At 42.7% G+C, this 24652-nt stretch overlaps 1 protein-coding gene across 2 annotated transcripts in view; it reads left to right on the top strand.

Annotated features, from left to right (window-relative positions):
* LCP2 (lymphocyte cytosolic protein 2) overlaps nucleotides 1–24652 on the top strand; it is a 300267-nt gene that overhangs the window by 159284 nt on the left and 116331 nt on the right. For both annotated transcript variants that reach the window (XM_040344695.1, XM_040344694.1), the window contains exons 10-11: nucleotides 6780–6860; nucleotides 13016–13035. In XM_040344695.1, coding sequence (XP_040200629.1) covers nucleotides 6780–6860; nucleotides 13016–13035 — 101 coding nt within the window. The remainder of the gene's footprint in view (nucleotides 1–6779; nucleotides 6861–13015; nucleotides 13036–24652) is intronic.

Here is a 24652-nt window from a genome sequence, read left to right as displayed (position 1 = left end):
AAAAACCTTGTCTCCTTGAACGCCACAGAACTGCTTGCTTGGACTTTGCAAGAGAGCACCAAACATGGGACATTTAAAGGTGGAAGAAAGTTTTATTCTCTGATGAGAAAAAATGTAACCTTGATGGTTCTGATGGTTTCCAACGTTACTGGCATGACAAGCAGATGCCACCTGACATGTTTTCTACGCGCCACAGTGGAGGGGGCGCCATAATGGTCTGGGGTGCTTTTTCCTTCAGTGGAACAATGGAGCTTCAGGAAGTGCAGGAGCGTCAAACGGCCGCTGGCTATGTCCAGATGTTGCAGAGAGCATTCCTCATGACTGAGGGCCATTGTCTGTGTAGTAACGACTGGGTTTTTCAACAGGACAACGCTACAGTACACAATGCCCGCAGGACAAGGGACTTCTTCCAGGAGAATAACATCACTATTTTGGCCCATCCTGCGTGTTCCCCTGATCTAAATCCTATTGAGAACCTTTGGGGATGGATGGCAAGGGAAGTTTACAAAAATGGACAACAGTTCCAGACAGTAGATGGCCTTCGTGCGGCTGTCTTCACCACTTGGAGAAATGTTCCCACTTACCTCATGGAAACGCTTGCATCAAGCATGCCGAAATGAATTTTTGAAGTGATCAACAATAATGGCGGAGCTACTCATTAATGAGTTCATGATTGGAAGTTGGATTTCTGTTTTGGGGGGGTTTAGTTTTTTTTTGGAGGTGTGGTCCTAAACTTTTGATCAGCTGAAAAACAGCCTGTTTCAGTTTATTCGTTATTTTCAATTAATTGAATGCTCAAAAAATGTTTTGTCTCACTCTCATTTCTTCTTGTTGCATGTTGAAGCTCTACTTGGAACCTTGTTAAAGCGGGGGTTCACCCTAAAACTACTTTCTAGTATTACAATGTCCCGACACATTACAATACAATTATGCCTATTTTTTTTTTTTTTATGCTGTACATACCTCGGTACAGCTAGTTCACCCGCGGCTTCCGGGTTGCGAATCCCGCGGGAGTGGCCGTTCCTAACTTGCTGTTGATTGACGTGATGACCAAAAACGAGCTCCCCCCATCGCGTAAGCTGCTTCATGATTGCCGAAAGGAGCCGAACGGTGGTGCGCAGGCGCAGTATAGCGCCGACTCGCCGTTCGGCTTCTTTCGGCACTGGCAGTTTTGTGCAGACAATTCTTTGTGTATCGGCAACATCTGTTCCGTGCGAAAGACTGTTCAGTTCTTCAGGGTATATTGTGAATAAAATGTGATCATGTCTGCTTCCAGAAAATGTAAACACTCTGGTATGTCTGCGTGACTGGCTAAAGGGATGCCTACTTGCCTACTATAAAGTGACTGACAGTCAATATACTAGATAAGTTTTATCATTAAAGTTAAACTAACTTTCCATGTTTTTACTTACGTCAGTGCTACAGTTTGAATTTAAAACGTATTTGTGTGAACTGTGAAGTTAAGTCATGGATTGTGGAAACTAACTAGTGTCGGGTGATTGTATATAGTGTATACCACATTTACCACTGACTAATGCAGAGTTGCAATGCAAGGAGATCAGCTAAAAGTAGTTGGATCTGTATGTGCGTTATAATTAATCAAAATTAGTTGATTAATCGATTTAAAAAAAAACGATTAATCGAACACGAAAATTTTAATCAGTAACAGCCCTAATAAATATATATATATATATATACAGTGAGGAAAATAAGTATTTGAACACCCTGCTATTTTGCAAGTTCTCCCACTTGGAAATCATGGAGGGGTCTGAAATTGTTATCGTAGGTGCATGTCCACTGTGAGAGACATAATCAAAAAAAAAAAAATCCAGAAATCACAATGTATGATTTTTTTTAACTATTTATTTGTATGATACAGCTTAAAATAAGTATTTGAACACCTGAGAAAATCAATGTTAATATTTGGTACACTAGCCTTTGTTTGCAATTACAGAGGTCAAACGTTTCTTGTAGTTTTTCACCAGGTTTGCACACACTGGAGGAGGGATTTTGGCCCACTCCTCCACACAGATCTTCTCTAGATCAGTCAGGTTTCTGGGCTGTCGCAGAGAAACACGGAGTTTGAGCTCCCTCCAAAGATTCTCTATTGGGTTTAGGTCTGGAGACTGGCTAGGCCACGCCAGAACCTTGATATGCTTCTTACAGAGCCACTCCTTGGTTATCCTGGCTGTGTGCTTCGGGTCATTGTCATGTTGGAAGACCCAGCCTCGACCCATCTTCAAAGCTCTAACTAAGGGAAGGAGGTTGTTGCCCAAAATCTCGCAATACATGGCCCCGGTCATCCTCTCCTTAATACAGTGCAGTCGCCCTGTCCCATGTGCAGAAAAACACCCCAAAAGCATGATGCTACCACCCCCATGTTTCACAGTAGGGATGGTGTTCTTGGGATGGTACTCATCATTCTTCTTCCTCCAAACACGGTTAGTGGAATTATGACCAAAAAGTTCTATTTTGGTCTCATCTGACCACATGACTTTCTCCCATGACTCCTCTGCATCATCCAAATGGTCTTTGGCAAACTTAAGACGGGCCTTGACATGTGCTGGTTTAAGCAGGGGAACCTTCCGTGCCATGCATGATTTCAAACCATGACGTCTTAGTGTATTACCAACAGTAACCTTGGAAACGGTGGTCCCAGCTCTTTTCAGGTCATTGACCAGCTCCTCCCGTGTAGTCCTGGGCTGATTTCTCACCTTTCTTAGGATCATTGAGACCCCACGAGGTGAGATTTTGCATGGAGACCCAGTCCGAGGGAGATTGACAGTCATGTTTAGCTTCTTCCATTTTCTAATGATTGCTCCAACAGTGGACCTTTTTTCACCAAGCTGCTTGGCAATTTCCCCGTAGCCCTTTCCAGCCTTGTGGAGTTGTACAATTTTGTCTCTAGTGTCTTTGGACAGCTCTTTGGTCTTGACCATGTTAGTAGTTGGATTCTTACTGATTGTATGGGGTGGACAGGTGTCTTTATGCAGCTAATGACCTCAAACAGGTGCATCTAATTTAGGATAATAAATGGAGTGGAGGTGGACATTTTAAAGGCAGACTAACAGGTCTTTGAGGGTCAGAATTCTAGCTGATAGACAGGTGTTCAAATACTTATTTGCAGCTGTATCATACAAATAAATAGTTAAAAAATCATAAATTGTGATTTCTGGAAAAAAAAATTTTGATTATGTCTCTCACAGTGGACATGCACCTACGATGACAATTTCAGACCCCTCCATGATTTCCAAGTGGGAGAACTTGCAAAATAGCAGGGTGTTCAAATACTTATTTTCCTCACTGTATATATATATATATATATATACACACACACACAACTGTGTATATATATGTAGCGCCTGTGTACTTATCAGTACAGGTGCTATGTAAAATCTAGTGGGATGAGAGACTTACTTGCTCTCATCTGTGTTTGATTTAGTTAAATTTGGCTGTCGCCAACCCCGAGCTGTCCTGTGGGTCACTCTGTTTTCCAGAGATGCTGTCTCATCTCTGGATGGTAGGTGGCGCCAGAGGGGTTCGGGCAGAGTCGCTTTTCCTCAGCAGCCAATGAGAGGAGTTTTCCCTCGCGGAGCATGCTGGGGAGGAGTATTTCTGTGGCGGAGGCCTTGGCTAGGGGTTCTTCGCGAGTTCCTGGTTCCAGGTGCGGCACCCACCTTTAGGGTGTGCGCACATCACGGGCCCCGGCGATATGGCCTACCAGGCCGGGGCACACATGCTATGCGGAGTTCCTGACTCTGGGCTCCTAAGGCCCGGAGCAACTGATGCTACAAAGGGGCCCCAGTGACTTACTGGGTCCCCCCATCTCTATTGAGAAGGTCCTAAGCTGGGTGCTGTTTGGTGGGGGATCGGTCTGAGGAGAACCTGGAGGCAGGTGATCCAACAGGGCTTGAACGAACCATCGGGGATCTGGGTGACCGGACACTGACAGGTTGTATGCGGCAAACTGTCGGTCGGTAACCCTAAAAATATATACTGGGAGGATTCACTCTACTATCTCAACTTTGTACTAGGCCTGTGGCAGAGGTCTCATCTTTAAACCTTATACTCTATTAGAGCCAAGTCTGTGGCAGAGACTTGTTCTTTTCCCAGAAGTTTAAGTGGCGCTCTGGCTGCCAGGCCTGTGAGAGACGTCTGTCCAGGGGCACTTTACCCACTCCGGCTGGAGTGGCGACGTGAGAAAGTATAACTATTGAAGGCAGGACTGCTTTCTTTATCCAAGGCCTGAATCTGTGAAGTTGTTCTCTTTTCACCAACCTATGCTGTCTACCTCAAGTTGACTGTTGGTCATGTTGACCAGGATTAATAAAAGCATTGAAAACGTCAGTCAACTGTTTGGACATTCCGTCATTGCTCTCACTGCCGTCATCACCCCTAGACACATCACAGAGGTAACTTAAATACGCCGATCCCAAATCTAATCAGCGGCTCCTCCGGGGGTAAGCGATATATATATATATATATATATATATATATATATATATATATATATATATATATATGTATTAATACACCGCCTGAAGTGTATTACAAATAGTACACCACGGAATACACTGTAGATATATAGGCTACACTGGATGCAAAGTGTGTGTGTGTGTGTATATAATATACTAATATATTATTTACCTCCTTTCACACTGGTGCAAGTTGTCATGCGATCTGACAGTACCAAATCCCATGGCAAGTCGCACTCCATTGCCAGAAATGGAACCGTTCATATGACCGTGACTCATGCCGCAGTAATAATGTAAAACATTCCTACACTGCTTTTTACCAATTTTATTGTGACTCGCATAGACTTCTGTTAAATGAAGTTGTATACCGCAATGAAATCGGCAGCGCAATTTCAAAGCCACACCGGTGTGAACGAGGGCTTAATGTAGTATTGGTTCTCAAGAAATAACGGCCTCACTCTTGAGTAACAAAATATCCCTTTGTATACAACTGTTGCTTTTTTGTAACGAAAGAAAAAGCATGTTCCTAGTATTAATAACATCTAAACATATGCTGTCATCTAAGATTGCACAAAATAAATAACATTTATTTTTCTTTCCAACACTTTGTTTTACCCAATATGCTGTTTTCTTTCTTTCTAAAAAAAAATAAAAATAAAAACACTTTTTTATATTTTTCATTATTATTTAATCCTCATCAGTTATTTTTATTTTATTTCACCAGTTGCCATGCATTTATGTACATATATATTTGTGTGTGTATTTTTATTGCAAATAGGTTGTTTGCCTTTTTAATCCCTCTCAGTAAAATGCTATTATAAAAGAGAAATAAACTATACAACTTCTGACAAGGTCTTTATACATTCCTCTGTCTTTTTATTCATGTTATATATAGGTCTGGTCATGTCCTCTTAGTGGCTGATATACACTATGCCCCTTTGCAAAGCCAGCATCACAATTTACATATTAGGTTATTGATCATAAACATTGGTCGTTCAGAGAAATGCACCACAGAAATGCATTGCCCAGATGACCAGTGCGCTCTCTGCAGAAGGTGGGCAATTACACGCATGCAGCCAGGCTCTGTCAGAGAAGAACTCCAGCGTGGAAAATACTAATGCCACGTACACACAATCCAACCGTGTGTATGCTCCATTGGACATTTGCTGTCGGAATTTCCGACAACAAATGTTTGAGAGCTGGTTCCAGGGGGGATGAAGGTAGATCTCCTGGTCTTTGAAACCAGTAGTGGCCGGTGGTGTCTCTCCAGGTTATGTGTTCCAAATAAATATGATGGCTTCCAAACTCCCCAGCGTGATTTATTCGCAGGAGTCAAGCATATAAAGGGGATAAAGAAAAATCTCCCATAGTGCAAAACGTATAATAAAGTAGGTTTATTTAAACAGCCAAATAGGCACTTACAAGGAAAAAGTTAAAAAACAGCAGAGAAGTACAAACTACGGCGTTGCAGACACCTCTTACTTCACTTCCAGTTCATTTGGTATCCGGCCACTCCCTATGCATTACATCATGACACGTGACTTCATCAGGGGGTTTTGACCCTATACCAATAGCAAGAGAATTACTTAGCTTTAGTTAAAGCTGCACAGTGAGAAACACAGGATATATTTAAATAATATTTTATCCTGCATTTTCTGTTATTTTTTAAGGTCATGTGCGTATCTATAAAATAAAGCATTGTGTATTCATTAAGCCTATATTTGAGGTATTATTGCAGTGTTTTTATTAATGCCCAAGTGTAGTTCATTTTTACAGAAATAGTGTTCCAGTCCTATGACTAGCAGCCTGTCCCACTTGGTGACAGCAACAGTCCATATTTTAGTGCTCCCACATGCTGTCTGCACAGTCACAGCTACTGTGCGACGATCAACAACACACATTCTCCTAGAGAGCGTCAGCAACCACTGAGATCCAGAGCACCGCTCTCACAAAGTACAGCAAGGCTGGCGCACTATTAAAAGAAAAAAGCTAATATGTTTCTAATGCACTTACTTTATAGGGAAACTAAAAATATAGTTAGTAGACTTGCTTTGTGAGATGGAGCTGTAAAGTTGTACAGTAGCAAATTAGGAAGAAGAGTATATGTTTATTATGAACAAGGTTTTAAAAGCATTAACAATGTAATTTGCTGGAGCTAATCTTGAACCAGTGCACTGATTTAACCTGTTACCTGAAATACATTTTTGTTTGTTATATTTGGAATATCACAGTTTTTCCTTCTTACTTTAAAGGTCACAGTAATAGGTCAACTAATGTATGTTTTAACTGTGCAATTTGTTATAGCATTTGCTCCAAGCATCGACAGAACAAAAAAGCCAAAAATGGTATTACCACCGAACACAGGAACATCTGGTATTGTTACAGGTCAGTACAAGAATTGTGTTACCAGTCTGAAGTTAGTTGATCATTGATACATTTTGATAGCCTTTTTGTCTTGATATGCGCAAGGACAAAAGTAATTATTATTATGCAACAAAGAAAGGTGGAGAAAAAAGGGCAACAGCCAAATAGTAATAAGCATGTTAAACGTCATTTACCATTTTCTTACTTACCAGCTAGCTATAGAGATGATAATGGGAAAAATAGTGATGACAATACGGCTGATTTACTAAAGGCAAAAAGGCTGTGCAATTTGGAAGGGAATTTACTCCAGAGCTTAGTAAATGAGGGAAAGCTCTGCTGACTTCCATCATCCAATCATGTACAAGCAAAAATGCTGTTTGTTTCCAGTGGCGGCTGGTGCTCTATTTTTTTGGGGGGGCGCAAACAAAACCCCAGTCAACCCCCCCCCCCCCCCGCCACTCGCAGACAATGGGACCTGCAGACAGACAGAGAGACAGATAGATAGATAGACAGACAGATAATAAAACAAATAGATAGATAGATAGATAATTAGGCAGATAGCTATAGATAGATAGATAGATAGAGGGAGGGGGAGGGAGCGAGAGATAGAGCTATATATAATTAGATAGATAATTAGATAGAGAGACAGACAGATAGATAGATAGATAGAGAGACATAGCTAGATAGAGCTATAGATAAATAGATAATTAAACAGATAGATAGATGGAGGGAGGGGGAGAGAGATAGAGCTATAGATAATTAGATAGATAGATAATTAGACATACAGATAGATAATTAGATAGATAGATAGATAGATAATTAGACAGACATATAGATATAGATAATTAGATAGATCGATAGATAGATCGATAGATAGATAATCAGACAGACAGATATAGATAGATAATTAGATAGAGAGCGATAGATAGATAGATAGATAGATAGATAGATAGATAGATAGATAGACAGACAGACAATTAAACAGATAGAGAGAGACAGAGAAAGAGAGAGAGAGAGAGAGAGGGAGAGCGATAGATAGATAGATAGATAGATAGATAGATAGATAGATAGATAGATAGATAGATAGATAGATAGATAGATAGATAGAGCTGTAGATAGATAAAGAGATAGAGCTGTAGATAGATAATTAAACAGACAGATATATAGATATAGATAGATAATTAGATGGATATAGATAGATAGATAGATAATCAGACAGACAGCTAGCTATAGATAATTAGATAGACAGACAAATAGATAGATAGATAGATAGATAGAGACATAGAGATATAGAGCTATAGATAGATAGATAGATAGATAGATAGATAGATAGATAGAGACATAGAGCTATAGATAGATAGATAGATAGATAATTAAACAGACAGATAGATATAGATAGACAGACAGATAATTAGATAGATAAATAGATAGATAATTAGACAGAGGTAGCTAATAGATAGATAGATAGATAGATAGATAGATAGATAGATAGATAGATAGAGACATAGATAGATAGAGACATAGATAGATAGAGACATAGATAGATAGAGACATAGATAGATAGAGACATAGATAGATAGAGAGAGAGAGAGAGAGAGAGAGAGAGAGATAGATCGATCTATAGAGAGAGAGAGAGAGAGAGAGAGAGAGAGATAGATCTATAGAGAGAGAGAGATAGATAGAGCTATAGATAGATAGAGACATAGAGCTATAGATAGAGAGATAGATAGATAGAGAGAGATAGATAGATCTATAGATCGAGAGATAGATAGATAGAGCTATAGATAGATAGATAGATAGATAGATCTATAGAAAGATAGATAGATAGATAGATAGATAGATAGATAGATAGATAGAGCTATAGATAGAGAGATAGATAGATCTATAGATAGAGCTATAGATAGATAGATAGATAGATAGATAGATAGATAGATAGATAGATAGATAGAGCTATAGATAGAGAGATAGATAGATCTATAGATAGAGCTATAGATAGATAGATAGATAGATAGATAGATAGATAGATAGAGCTATAGATAGAGAGATAGATAGATCTATAGATAGAGAGATAGATAGATAGATAGATAGAGAGATAGATAGATAGAGCTATAGATAGAGAGATAGATAGATCTATAGATAGAGAGATAGATAGATAGATAGATAGAGAGATAGATAGATAGATAGATAGATAGATAGATAGAGCTATAGATAGAGAGATAGATAGATAGATAGATAGATAGATAGATAGATAGAGCTATAGATAGAGAGATAGATAGATCTATAGATAGAGCTATAGATAGATAGATAGATAGAGCTATAGATAGATAGATAGATAGATAGATAGATAGATAGATAGAGCGAGAGAGAGAGAGAGAGAGAGAGAGAGAGAGAGAGAGAGAGAGAGAGAGAGAGAGAGAGAGAGAGAGAGAGAGGACAGGCAGATAGATTAGATAGACAGACAGAGATAAGAGATTTGTAAAGCACAGCTGCAGGACGCAGGCACTCTAAGCCCTCACACACATACAGGAGATGTGAAGCACGGCACCCTCCCCTCCCTCCTGTCCTCTCTCAGTCCGATCACAGTACAGGCTGAGCATACAGCATAAGGTGCTGGACATGATGGGGTGGACAGGGACACTGGACAGGACAGACAATGAGACAAATAAAGTGTTTTTAATAAAGTTAATTACCTTAGAGTCCTCCTGGAGTCAAAACCGAAAGTAACACTGCCCTGGGGAAAGCACCGCCCATTTCCTTCTGCAGTGAGGAAGCAGCAGGACCCAATTAGAGAGGAGAGTGGAGACACTGGAGAGTGATTGGCTCATGGCGCACAGCACATAGCCACAGAGCTTAAAAAAAAACTGCAAATGAAGCGTCTTGCCTGCTGCATTGGCATGACGCTTCAATGATGCTATAGCAGTGCTCTGAGTCTTTGACCGGCGCTCACCCTGAACATGCACCGTCTTAAAGGACCTTTTTTTTTCTTAAAGGGCCCAAAAAAAAAAAATTTTTTTTCATTTTTTTTTTTTTTTTTTTTTTTTTACTGGCTTTGGGGAGAGGGGGGGCGGCGCCCATGCGCCCCCTATGGACGGGCCGCCACTGTTTGTTTCCCTTGCATTTCATTGGGTATTGTTTGCAAAGTGAAGCTTTACCTCATTTACTAAGCTGCCCTTGCAGAGTGCACAAGCAATTTCCCTTTAGTAAATCAAACCTACACTCAACATGCATGAACTAGTATACATATCTATATATTCATGCATTATAGTGTGTTCTATATATGCTTATTGGTTCTTGGTTTAGAGACTGTTCACTTCTGATAGGTATGGTTGATGGACAAACATCAAGATATCACATATATTTCGGTTTCAATTACACTTCTATTCACTTCATGGGTTTGTTCACTGTTCACATTTATATTTATGATAGAGAGGCATATAGCGGGATACACCCACATATGGGTGTCTTCTGACATATATATCTCTATATATACACATGCCTATGTTATGTTTAGATCACTACACATACAATGTCTATGTTCATGTACTATGCACAACTTTTTACTGTATAGGGTGTTTTTATTTTATATGATGATTGTGTTATATATATATATATATATATATATACTTTTCATTTTCACTCTATATATGCAAAATAAGTTTTGTGAGGGATCAGAGAATTTGTGTTGATTAAGGTGTGTTCACACATATGTGTTTTAGTATGCACAGGTGAGCTGTGACTCCCATTTGGTGTGTGGGGGGGGGGGGAGTCTCCTAATTACAGATTCCTCCTGGCCATTTGGTGATGGGAGTCACATGCTCACCTCTATTTCCTATATCTAGGTTAAACAGCCCAGTTTGCACACTAGCCATGATTAAGCACTAGCTCAGTGCGAAACGCGTCGGCTATCTACCTGTTCCTTTGTTGCACCTGTGAAGTGATGTACTTGCTGTGCTTTTTTGAATAAAAGACAACCGTTTGGTCATTGGAGTGCGGCTATCCATCCTCTTTCTTCATATCTTATGCATAGTAAATCAAACCCGTTGGATTTCTGTTATTAATGTTGAGGCAGGGTTTATATTTGTGCACATTAAAACCTATGCGTTATATATGTGGTTATTACATCCCTTTTTCTTGTTTTTATACCTATAGATGTATACTGGCACCCATTTTGAACTGAGCATTACAATGGTGTTACAAGGCTGTGCTTCCTTGGTAATACAGCCTTGATGAAGTAAAACAAGTTATGAATATGTGACAGTCCAAACTCTGACTAGGTTATAATTAAAGATGAAGTAAACTTTCTCTTCAGACGTTTACCTATAGGTAAGCCTATAATAAGGCTTACTTAAAGATAGTATAAATATCTCTTAAACGTGTAGGAGATATTTACATTACATGCAGCCAGTGTCATCACTGGCGCATGCGCTCTGAAGGAACGGCCATGGGTGCCATTCCTTTTGAGCCCTGTGCCATGAACGGCAGCTCCCGCACACTTTCATGGGAGTGACGTCATTGCGGCTCCAGCCACTCATAGTGCCGAAGCCTGCAAACCTTGAAGAAATTACGGGGGGAAATGTCAGCCGTCTCAGCGGTGTGCGGCCGCCACTGTGGGGGCTTCGTTCTTAGTTAAGTATTTCATAATGAACAAGTATGCAATGTCTTAAAGGTTTTTTTTCATAGAGTATGTATTCTTCACCTGAATGAATTTACAACTTCAAAAAACTCACCATGCCTCTTACTAAATACCATGTACTGTCTAGCTTCCAAAAATAGGTAATTTAGGGGTTATTACTGTCCTGGCATTTCGGGCCTCAAGAAATTAGATGGGCCATTAATACATTAGGATCTATGGCCCAGATTCTCGTAGAATCGCGCAAAACTGTGCGGGCGTAACGTATCTCATTTACGTTACGCCGCCGCAAGTTTTACAGCCAAGTGCTTTATTCACAAAGCACTTGCGTGTAAAGTTGCGGCGGCGTAGCGTAAATCACCCGGCGCAAGCCCGCCTAATTCAAATTAGGCGGGTAGGGGGCGTTTAGTATTTAAATTAAGCGCGTTCCCGCACCGAACGTACTGTGCATACGTCGTCCGTAAAATATCCCAGGGTGCATTGCTCCAAATGACGTCGTAAGGACGTCTTTGATTTCGACGTGAACGTAAATGGCGTCCAGCCCCATTTACGGACGACTTACGCAAACTACGTAACTTTTCAAATTTCGATGCGGGAACGACGGCCATACTTAACATTGGTTGCGCCTCATATAGCAGGGGCAACTTTACGCCGGGACAAGCCTAACGTAAACGTCGTAACTTTACTGCGTCGGCCGCGCGTACGTTCGGGAATTCGCGTATCTAGCTAATTTACATACTCGACAGGTAAAAAGGACGGAGACGACACCTAGCGGACAAAAAAAAAATTGCATTTAAGATCCGACGGAGTAAGAGCCTTACGCCTGTCGGATCTAATGGTTATCTATGCGTTACTGATTCTAAGAATCAGTCGCATAGATACGACGGCCCAGATTAGGACTTACGACGGCATACATGGCGTTGCGCCATCGTAAGCCTATTGAGAATCTGGGCCTATACATTTTCAGATATAAATACCATAGTTGTAGATTCTATAAACTCCTACAGACTAAATAATAAACACTGACTTGGGTTATTTTCACCAAAGAAATGTAGCAGAATACATTTTAGCTTAATTTTTTTAAGAAAGATTATTTTTTTTAAAAATTTTGTAATTGAAGGAAAGAAAAAAGTGTTTTTTTTTTTCAAAAATGTTGGTCTTTTTTAAATGTATTTAGCAAAAAATTTAAAATCCTGTGGTGAATAAATACCACCAAATAAAAGTTATATTTGTGTGGGAAAAAAAAAAAGAAATAAAAAATTCATATTGGAAAAAAAAAACATTTCATATCGGTACAGTGATGCATGACCACGCAATTGTCATTCAGAGTGCGAGAGTGTTGAAAGCTGAAAATTGGCCTGGGCAAGAAGGGGTGAAAGTCCCCAGTACTGAAGTGGTTAATGAAAACATAAGAGACTGAATAATACTGTGTCTGTTTTAGATTTATCATCTCTAACTTCAGTATTAAACATTTTTTGCCTTAGCTCAATACTTACAGATATTTTTATTTTATATTAATATATATTTATATATTTTTTTATTGTAGGAAAAAGTGAACCTGTAAAGGTAAGTATACATATAAAGATGATTTTTAGCTATTTTTATTGAATTATGAAATATAAAAACAGACAATATCAGTAGAGTACAACTTGCTATCTTATAACAAGTACCATCATCACTTCCAAGTGAAAGCTTACATTTGTAAGCTAACATCTAATTTGTAGCCTATTGGTTTCTTGGTGCTTGGACATTATTCTAAGCAACAATTTATCTAGTTGCTACAAAGACCACACTTTTTGAATGATCAGACTGAAGACAGAATGTGAAGGTTATGTAATGTTTTTTATTCATAGTGAAATATGTTTTTAAAATTTACCAATAACTACCTGATAAAAAAAATAATGCTCTTTAGCAAGGAACATTTTATTCCACATTAAAAAGTATGCTACCAAAATGACCATGTACTGGAAATTGCCTCCAGCATTGTTTTTGTTCCTTCTTGTTGGAGGCTGCTATATTGCTAAAGCCCAGACCCTCTGAGCAGTAGTATATCTTTAAGCTATCAGCAGATGGGCCTCTACATTTTCGACCCATTCCCGAAAAATAAAAAGCAGCAGAGCCAGCCTGAAGTGACCTCACAGGACTTTATTTTCTGACAAACGTTCTACCTTAACCTGTCAGGGTCCTGATCTAAACCTCTGCAGTGTCTGGCTTTAGCTCTTCTTGCTGTGCCACCTGAGATGCTTTGACAATATTGCCTTGTCTCTTGTTTCTAAAGAACTTCAAACTCTTTGCGTCTCCCATGAAAGTCCTGATTTAAGCCATGTCTCTGCACTTCCTGTTTGCCAGATTATTGTGCTCTCTCCAGCCGATATCTTGCTCCTTTCCTTAATTGGCAGCAGCTTGTATACTGACTATGCTTTTGCTTGGTTCCTACCTGCTATATCTGCTACTGGACCCTTGCTTGCTCTCCTCTTGGTGGGGTGATCCAGAGGACCTTGACCTGCAACAAAATCCATTTCCACCATCAGGAGCTCTGGTTAATACTGGTTAGTGCTTAGACCCTCTGCCTTGGGTGAGCCCACGTCATCTGCCAGGGTGATCTGCTTGTGTATTTATCCTGCTGATCAGTGGGAGCTTCTGTACTGCTATAGGTACTGGTCTTTGAGACTGACCCCTGACCATGATATAACTTGGTCCTTAAATTCTAAAACTTTCCTCAAGCCCTTATTTTTGTGACTGGAGTTTAGAAAAGGTATCTTCAGCCCTGTTTGCCAGATTTGTAAATAAAAAATACTATTAAATTGAGAAAAACAATTATGACATACTGCAGCCTTGGCCTTCTCCACCTATACAACTAGATTTTTTTTTACATCCTCCTAAAAGATCATTAGTGAGGGTTTACTTAACCACTTTTTGCAATGTGGCACTGCGTCACTTTAACTGACAATTGCGCGGTCATACAACGCTGTACCCAAACACAATCGCCGTTCTTTTTTTCCGGCAAATAGAGACTTCTTTTGGTGGTGTTTGATCACCTCTGCGGTTTTTATTTTTTGCGCTGTAAACAAAAAAGACAGACAATTTTGAAAAAAGCCCCCAATATTTTTTACATTTTGCTATAATAAATATCCCCCCCCCCCCCCCAAAAAAAAAAAAATAATAATAATTTCTTCATCAGTTTAGGCCAATATGTATTCTTCTACATATTTTTGGTTAAAAACAAATCACAATAACCGTATATTTATTGGTTTGCTCAAAAGTTATTGGGTCTACAAAATAGGGAATAGAATTATGGCATTATTTTTTTTTTTTACTAGTAATGGCGGTGATCTGCAATTTTTAGTGGGACTACGACATTGCGGCAGACAGATCAGACACTTTTGACACTTTTTTGAGACCATTGAAATTTATACAGCTATCAGAGTTAAAAATAGCCACTGATTACTGTATAAAGGTCACTGGCAGGGAAGGGGTCAACACTAGGGGCTATCAAGGGGTAAGTGTCCCCCAGGGAGATGTTTCTAACTGTGGTGGGAGTGTACTGACAGGGAATAGAGTGAGATCGCTGTTCCTGATTACTAGGATCTCTCTCTACTTCCCTGCAGAATGGGGATCTGTCTATTTACATTGACAGATCCCCATTCTGTCTCTCTCAGGAATGATCGCGGGTTGCATGGGCTTCCGGCGGCCCCCTGTACCCCTTAAAGCAGCTGCGGTACAGCTACGGGGATTAGCACAGGGCAGCCAGCCTGCCTCCGTATAATGATGGGGGCTGGCCGGCAAGTAGTTAAAATATACAAAAATATACTCAGACATCTAAAGTGTATCTAAACTGAAAAGCAAAAAATGGATATGTTGTATATTGCAGCATACCAGTTCTTATTTAAAGTGTCTGCATTGTTACATTTTCATTTTCAAACAGAAAAATAATACTTCCTGCACCCGAGTTGCCACTTCCACTCCTCAACTGTGAAGCCTCGTACACACGACCGAGGAACTCGACGGGCGAAACACATCGTTTTCCTCGTCGAGTTCCTTGTTAGGCTGTCGAGGAACTCGACAAGGCAAGTTTCTCCATTCCCGTCGAGGAAAAAGAAGACATGCTCTCTTTTTGGCTCGACGGGATCCTTGACAGTTTCCTCTTTGAAAAATGTACACACGACCGGTTTCCTCGACAAAAATAAAATAAAATCCCAGCAAGTTTCTTGCTGGTTTTTGCCAAGAAACTCGGTCGTGTGTACGAGGCCTATCTGTGGAGGAAGCCATAGTTCTACCCAAGCTGGACTTCAACAATTTTTACCTTTGTTTATCTGCATCACCCCCATAAGATCTTAATCACAATTAACCTCCCTAGCGGTATGATTATTTCAGATTTTAGGTGCTGAAAGCGGTACCATTATTTGCAAGGAAATTTGGCGTTTTATACTGTAGGCCTGTAATTTTTAGGAATAACTCACTTAAATCTGACCAAACAAGAATCTAGTAGGCATACCGGGTATGAATTTTTTTAAAAAACAAAATCATAAGTTATAATATAGGAAATAATTATAAATAATTATAACAAATAATAATATAATTATAATAAACATTATTCAATAATGTAATCAACTCAAAATCACTGAAATTTGCTCAGTTGCAGAATTGTCGCTGTCATAAAATTTTTTTTTTTATGACGAATTTCCCCACAAATTGCTATCGCACAATTCTGCAAGTGATTATAATTTATTATAGCTGTTTTCTAGCTGCTCTAAAACCATTTTTGACATAAAGGGACACTTTTGGTTGCTATGGACAATCTACAGTTTGCAGGGAGAAAGAACCGTTTTTATTATATAAAAGAACATGTAGGGCACTGGGCAGACCACTAGGGACAAGGGGGGGTGTGTATTTTTTACATACAGTACTGTAATCTATAAGATTACAGTATACTGTATGTAAGGTGTTTGTTTACCTTTTTGAATTTGGCGCAGTTCTCCGCCCCCCTGCATCGTAACGTCGCAGGGAACGGAGATCGGCGGCACACAGAGGCACTGTGTGAATCGAGCGAGCACCCGCTCGCTCACGCAGCGCGGTGACATTGCTGGATCCAGGGACAAGGTAAGTAAACCCTGCCTATGGATTTACCGAGGCGAGCCCGAGTCTGACTCGGGGTTACCGATCGCAGCAAAAAAATGTAACCCCCGAGCCAGACTCGGGAATACCGCCAGGGGGGTTAAGCTCATAAGAAGTAACAAGGGCACTGTATTTCTGGAAATATCAACAAGTACAGTATTTTCTGTACCTGGACTGGTGAACTGTTTTTTTTATCTATCAATGCATGTTATAAGGGCTTTGGCAACAATGTGCGTAAAACGCTCCTTAACCGCTTAAGGACCGCCCACTGTATATATACGTTCACAGAATGGCACGGACAGGCATAATCACGTACATGTACATGGCCCTTTAAATGCCTGCCATGTGGTGTGCGCTCGCGACCCTGCCGCCTTCCCCATGAGTCGGACCATGGGTACGGTGACTCGATCGCCGCGGGGATCCCCGCGATCGTCTGATGGAGGTATAGAGTGGGGAGATGCTTGTGTGAACAAGCATCTCCTTGCCCTGCCTAGTGAGAATGACACTGATCTCGGCTCCGTATACTCGGAGCGGAGATCAATGTCATGTGACACAGAGCCCATCCCCCTACAGTAAGAAACACTATGCAGGGAACATTTAACCCCTACAGCGCCACTTAGTGGTTAACCCCTTCACTGCCGGTGTAATTTTCATAGTAACCAGTGCATTTTTATAGCACTGATCACTGTGAAAGGGACAATGGTCCCAAAAATGTGTCAAAATTGTCCGATGTGTCCGCCATATATCACAGTCACAAAAAAAAATCACTGATCGCCGCCATTACTAGTAAAAAGAAAAAAAATTATAAAAATGCCATAAAACTATCTCCTATTATTCAAAATTGTCACTCTATTTTTGTTTATAGCGCAACAAATAAAAACCGCAGAAAAAGAAAGCCCTATTTGTGGGGGAAAAAAAAGACGTCAATTTTGTTTGGGAGCCACGTCACACGACCGCGCAATTGTCAGTTAAAGCGACGCAGTGCCGAATCGCAAAAAGTGGCCTGGTGTTTGACCACCCAAATGGTCCGGGGCTGAAGTGGTTAAAGAGTATGTAAGCCCAAAATGTCACATTCTTGAATATATACCTGCTATACCATGTACTTGTTTGAAAATGTATAAAGTTCCCATTGTATTGCTTCCTTTGTCTGAAATCCCTGGTGTTCCTGTCAATCCCTCTGCTTTCCTATTAAGCACTCACCACACTAAGCAGGAGAACACAACGTGGTCAGTTCTCTAGCTATGTTGGGAATATAGTATGCTCTCCTCCAATCTTTCGGCACAGGCCTAGTACATTAGTAGGTTCCCTCTGCCTTGTTTGTCATCCCATCTACAAACATACGATTCATTCATAGATACAAGACTTTGAACTGCTATCGGTCGTTGTCCGACACCACTCGGCACAGGCTTCGCTGGTTGTAGGATTCACAGTCTATGGTGTTGCCGCCTCATCTCTTTAGAACTGAGCATGTATTAATTGCACGGGTTCTGTGGCTGATTGAGGTGTTAATTAGACTCACTCTGGTTGCATCAGCGATGCGAATCCTCGGCACAATACAAGTTGATTCCATCTATCACACACATCACAGCAGATTCAGATGTAAAAGGGAACTCTGCAGATTCAGATGTAAAAGGGGGAACTCTGTGGATTGCTGTGCACCGCTAAAGTGTTCGGGTTTGACTTGAAGAAAAAGTGGCAACCCTATCCCCCATCCATATCTCACTTTCACCCCTCTTCAGCTCTGACTTGTGCATGCAACCCCCCTCCTTCTCCTTCCTCCTTAAAAGCTCTACCATTTTCCACATGTCATATTTTTGTTGCTGTATTAAGCACTACACACACCCTGTAGGTAGCTCTGCCTCTCTCACTTGCAGGGGGGATCAGTGGTGGTATCGGCATCCACACTGCACCCTGAGAACCTACATCTCCCTTGTTCCCATCAGGAGATCAGATCTGTGAGAGCCATTGGGAGACAAGCTTTCACTTGTAAACACAAAAGCCAACCTTTTCTGAAGGCTGTGAGCAGGGAGTAGAGGACCTGAGCCAGAGGTGATGGAACTGAGTTCCCCCGAGTTCCATCTGAAAAAAAGCCCTGCATACGAGACTCCAGCTCCATAACTTTGACTCGAGTCAGCACAATTCATTAATTTCCACATACATGACTCACGATTGCTCACGATCATGGCTCATCCCCACATGCTCCAGTTTCTCTGCTGTCCTTGTTTTGCCTCCCTGGTGAGGCTACATTCTTGCAATTGTTGCAAGCACATCTTCAGTGGCACACAATTCAGCCACTCACGCTTTTCTTGTCTGTCGTTTCTCCATTAGGCCAGTTGAGTTCAGGTCGTTCCATCCTGCACCAGGTTGGATGTCGTTTTCAAAAACAAAAAAACAAAAAACAAACACACACAACAAGTGTAGGCAGTGGTGTATTTAGGTTTTGTGCTGCCCTAGGCCTGACTGAACTTGCGCACCCCCTAATTAAAATATGACCCATCCCTTCCTGTCAAGGCCACACCCCTTCCCTTTTAAGACCTGCCCTGTCCTCTTCATGGGAGGAAGACAGAGGGACGCCGTGGGAAGAAGACAGAGGGATGCCTTGGGATGAGGACAGAGGGATGCCGTGGGAAGAGGACAGAGAGGGATGTTGTGGCAGTCAATAAGGCCTAGAGGATATCAGGTTAGGCACTTCCTAATGGCTCAGTCCCCGAGAACAGTAATGGATAATGGCCAACAGGCCCTCTTACCAGATCCAGCGAAACTGCAACAGTGATACCACTGTCTGGATGTTCACTCTAGTCAGTAGTGTAGCATGTCTGTACCCTGGCAGTGGCTCGGTCTTTCTCCCTCTCTGGTGGTGTGGGAACAGTGTGGTTCCCTCTCTGGTGGTGCGGGTACAGTGTGGCTCCCTCTCTGGTGGTGTGGGTACAGCGTGGCTCTCTCTCTTTCTCTGGTGGTGCGGTTATAGCGTTGCTTCCTCTCTGGTGGTGCGGGTACAGCGGTTAGAGCGTGGCTCCCTCTCTGGTGGTGCGGGTACAGTGTGGCTCTCCCTCTCTGGTGGTGCGGTTATAGCGTGGCTCCCTCTCTGGTGGTGCGGTTACAGCGTGGCTCTCTCTCTGGTGGTGTGGTTACATCGTGGCTCACTCTCTGGTGGTGCGGGTACAGTGTGGCTCTTTGTTGGTGTGGGTACAGCGTGGCTCCCTGGTGGTGTGGGTACAGCATGGATCACTGGTGGTGCGGGTAGAACGTGGCTCTCTGGTGCTGCGGGTACAGGGGTACAGTGTGGCTCCCTCTCTGGCTTCTCCCAGGGCAGTATTCTCTTTTCTCCTCTTGTAACACCCCCCCAGCAGAGTGCATGTATGCTGGGGGTTGTAGCATGATGTCTGTGGACACACTGGGGCCGATACTTTTCAGGGACTACATTTCCCTTGATACCCCCAGAGTCTTCTGATTGGCCCTCTGCTGTAGCCAATCATGGGGAGGGAAACAGTGGGCAGGAAGCTGGGCATCGGCACAGCAAATCCAATTAGAGACGCTCTCTCTCTCTTCTCCCTTCGGCTGACAGAGTGGGGAGGGGGGCGATTGCGGGGAGATATACAGACAGCCCACAGCTCTCCTCTACCTGTCACAGCGCCACTGCTTCATTTGCCAGAGAACTCGGCAGCAGCGCTGTGACAGGGAGAGGAGAGCTGCGGGCTGTCTGTATATCAACCCCGCTCATCCCCTCTCCCCTTTCTGTCAGCCGAAAGGAAAACAGAGAGAGCGTCTCTAATTAGAGACAAAGCCGACGCTACTGGGATAAACAGGAAGCTGCCACCCAGCTTCCTGCCCGCTATTTCCCTCCCCATTATTGGCCACAGCAGAGGGCCAATCAGATAATCACGGCTGTAGAGGGGGGGGGCGGCTTGATGGCCCCTACTTAAACTGCTTTCTGGCCCCTTTCGCACCCGCAAACCACTTCACTGCTAAGCTGTAGTACCCTGATGGTGTCCCTGCGTGCGGGAGTCGGAGGAGGTCGCGGGTGCTGTTTTTGCCTGGGAGTGGCAGCACTGAGTGTAGGGTCTGCATCTTCACTCAGGGGGGTCAGTCACATGTGAGGGATTCATTCCATGCCAGGTTAAAACCTGGACTCTTTTGTCACCTTTTCTACAGGTTCTCGGTCGACTAAGTTTGTCTGCCTCAACCAGGACTTCGCAACTAGGGTGTTGAGTCAGGTGTGTAGTACACGGTTCCACCATCGCATCAATCTGCAGCACCCTTTTCACCACGTTCACTTCACATACACGATTTGGGCTGCTCATCAGGTGTTAGCTACTGTCACATGTTTCTTTGCACAACATTCTGTTTTCGAAGAGCAACCCTTCACCTACGCAGGCCGCTAAACATTGGGCTTGTGAAAGTTTTGGCAGGTCGATGATAGGTCACAAACTACAGAATGCAACATTCTTACTTAGGCCGTACCAGACTTTAGCTTCTCGCCCCAGTACGCCCTGGGGCTCTGGTCCACAGGTTTGTAGTTAGCACAGACATGCACCCAAGCATCGGGGACCTGGCCAGTCACCTCCTGGCTCACCTCGTTTGCCACGCATTCTTTTGAGTTTTCTAAATTTCCACTGCACCTGTCATTCCTTTTTGTTATCTTTCTCATTCCTTCTTACCTGTTCTTGTGTACACAACTCTTTTCTTCCATTCTTATCTTTACATTCTTATCCATTCTTATCTTTACAACAACAACAACAAAAGTATGTGTTAAGAATAACACATACTTCTGCCCCTATTTCATCCTCCATGGGTTAAGAGCATGTCTGCGTTCACACCCTAAGGGGATGGACCATACCCAAACTTACTGTGGAACTACAGCGTAGAGGGCCTCGCCACAGTTGGCGGATCAATTCCACTCACCCATCGTAAATGCAACACAGCCATTCGAATCCTCTGGACAATTCGACACATCCTGTCTTACACATACACCACAAGCTGCCGCAGCTTGGCCTCACCCTCGAGGTACCTGCCACAAGCACTCAGGAGCTAACCACTCATTTGTACGTTTGCGCTCACTTGCAACTCATACAATGCTTCTCTTCACAGTTCCGACATAACTGCATGTTCCGTTCTCATTTTAAAAACATACGACCATGACAAACAACTAGCATGGTCTAGGGTTCCTCCCCACACACATTCCGATTTTTCTGCTTTCTTGTCTCCCTCATGAGGTTCCTTTTTGCAACACGTTATTGCAACTTGTCTTTCAGTGGCACATGTTCACGGCCACTCATCTACCAGTGACACACGTTCACGGACACTCATTTCGCATGTCTGTCTTTCCTTTCTTAAGTCAGTTGAGTGCCAGCGAACTGGTGTTTCAACACGGATTCCAGACTATCGCTGGTCCTCCCCTCCACCTCATACTGCTGTCCAGGGCATGCCGGACCCCCTCTCAGCGTTTTCAAGTGGATGTTGGGGCAGCCTGTCTAGTCACGGGGGATAGCACAGATCTGCAACAATTATAACTACGCTACCAATATGTACAGCCAATTTGGTCTGCTCCACATTTGCATCATCTGCAACAGAGCAAATCCCAAGACCATGTGCACCCTCAAACACCCCAATGCTTCATGACTAAACTGAGTGGGCATACAGTGGTTTGGGTTCCACCTCTCCTCTCACCCATCTCCGTGGTTTGGTTTGGGTTCCACCTCTCCTCTCACCCATCTCCGTCACTCACACTGTTCCTGGAGTGCAGTTTCATCTTCGGGTTCCATACTGGGATCATCACCCTGCCTCAAACCACCCCCAATTCAGGAATCTTTTCTCGACTTCCACCGAGGACCAAACCATAGACACTCTACTACAGACCGAACCGGACCGGGGTTCATCATTGGCCTCTTTTCTGTGTCACCATTCAGCACCTGGAGAGTCAGCTCTATTGGGCTAGTTAAGGTCAAGTTATCCAATAAACTTCACTTTGTTCACAATTTGTCTGCACCTCAATCTTCCCACTTTCCTAGAATAAATTAATTTCCATCTGAAGACTTCCGCAATTTTTTGCGATACTGCACTTCGTCGCTTTAACTGACAATGGCGCGGTCGTGAGATGCTATACCAAAACAAAATCAATGTCATTTTTTTCTCACAAATAGAGCTTTCTTTTGGTGGTATTTGATCACCTCTGCGGTTTTTATTTTTTTTCGCTTTAGTGTGACAATTTTTTGTTTTTGTTTTGCTATAATACATTTTCAAAAATAAATAAATATAAAACACATATGTATTCATCAGTTTAGACCAATATGTATTCTGCTACATATTTTTGGTAACTTTTTTTGCAATATATTGATTGGTTTGCACAAAAGTTATAGCGTTGACAAAATAGGGGAAAGATTTCGTATTTTTTTATGTTTTTACTAGTAATAGTGGTGATCTGCGATTTTTAATGGGACTGCGACATTGCAGCGGACACATCTGACCCTAAGTGATACTTTTTGGTGACCAGTGACACCAATACAGTGATCAGTGCTATAAAAATGCACTGATCTCTGTATAAATGACACTGGCAGGGAAGGGGTTAACACTAGGCGGCGATCAAAGGGTTAAGTGTTCCCTAGGTTGGTGTTTCTAACTGTATGGGGGACGGACTGACTGTGAGAAGAGAGAGATTCTGATCACCAGGAACAGCTGATCTCTCTCTCTCTCCTCCCCTGTCAAAACAAGGATCCACCTTGGTTACACAGGCAGATCCCCGGGCACGCGCCCGCAAAAGCTAGTGGCCCAGATCAGGTCAGTCCTTCATGCCTTCACCCCTTTCACAAGGTTGTACCAAGAGACAGCTACAGTCCCGGTTAGGGAAGCTTAATTTTGCTATGAGGTCCCTCAGGGTCATTCCTTAATTTCGCTGATCTGGCAACGTGAGAAGAGTTCCTCGGAAACTGGAATGGCGTGCCCATGTTTATCCCAGTAGCGTCGGCTTCGTCACCTCACATAGTCACAGATGCAGCAGCCTCCACAGGCTTTGCTGCAATTTTTGTCCCTCATTGGTTCGCAGGTCCATCGCCATGAGAGATTCTTCTAGTCCCCAGGTTTAGCCAGTCATCCTATTTGAGCCCTACCCCATCTTTGCCACAGCAGTTCTGATGCCACACATGGATAGGGCAGACATGGTCTTCTCCACAGACAACTTAGCCACAGCCGAAATTGGCAACAAAGACAGGTCCAAGTCCTTGGCCATCATGTCCTTCCTGGTGCAGATATCCCTTCAGTACAAATTCAATGTGCACTGTACCTACATTCCTGGCAATGCAACCTTGCAGCGGACGCACTATCATGCCCTAACTTCCTGTTGTTTCCTGCAGAAACCCGGACCACTTCTCCTATCCCACTTTGGTCTGAAGAACCACCTTTGCAACGCAACCCAACAATAAACTGATCACGGTCTCGCAACACACTGAAGGCATACCACACCGCCTGGAACAGCTACTAAAAATCTCTAGCCTTGTGCCCCAGGTCGGGGACAGGCGACATCAAGCACGTCCTGGCCTTCATGTTGTATTGTCACACGCAGTTTGTCCCAAACCACCATCAGGCTTTCCTTGGCTGGCATCCAACATTTCCTGTCCTTAGGGGACCCTAAAAATCATTCCTTGTTCATGGCCAACGCTGTCAAAGCCATCCTACGTGGCATCCAGAAACAACAGCCAATAGCCGTTACCAAGCGCTTACCAAGCTAAAATGCCATGTTCCCGGGACATGTCAGCTATCCAGTCGCGGTCCCTCTTTGGCTTACTGCCCAGCCTGAACATCCAAGTGGCTATCTACCTGGCCTTCTACGGTTACCTGGCCCGTCTCAAAGACCATTTCATTCTACACCTAGCAATGTCCAAGACCCAGCAGTCTGGAGTTGACATCAAGTTCTTCCAGACCCAAAACGATTGGTGCCCAGTAGCGGTCCCTGACCAGTTGTTGTCACACCTTCCTAACCATTCTAGCTCCAGCCCATTGTTGCCTTTCCTACCAGTGCCCAGATTGCTAGCCAGTTCATTAGACATGTTCATATCCTCCTGGCTAACCTATGCCT

Source organism: Rana temporaria, chromosome 3 (assembly GCF_905171775.1).
Source record: "Rana temporaria chromosome 3, aRanTem1.1, whole genome shotgun sequence".
Taxonomy (NCBI): domain Eukaryota; kingdom Metazoa; phylum Chordata; class Amphibia; order Anura; family Ranidae; genus Rana; species Rana temporaria.
This window is presented reverse-complemented; position numbering and strand designations above follow the sequence as displayed.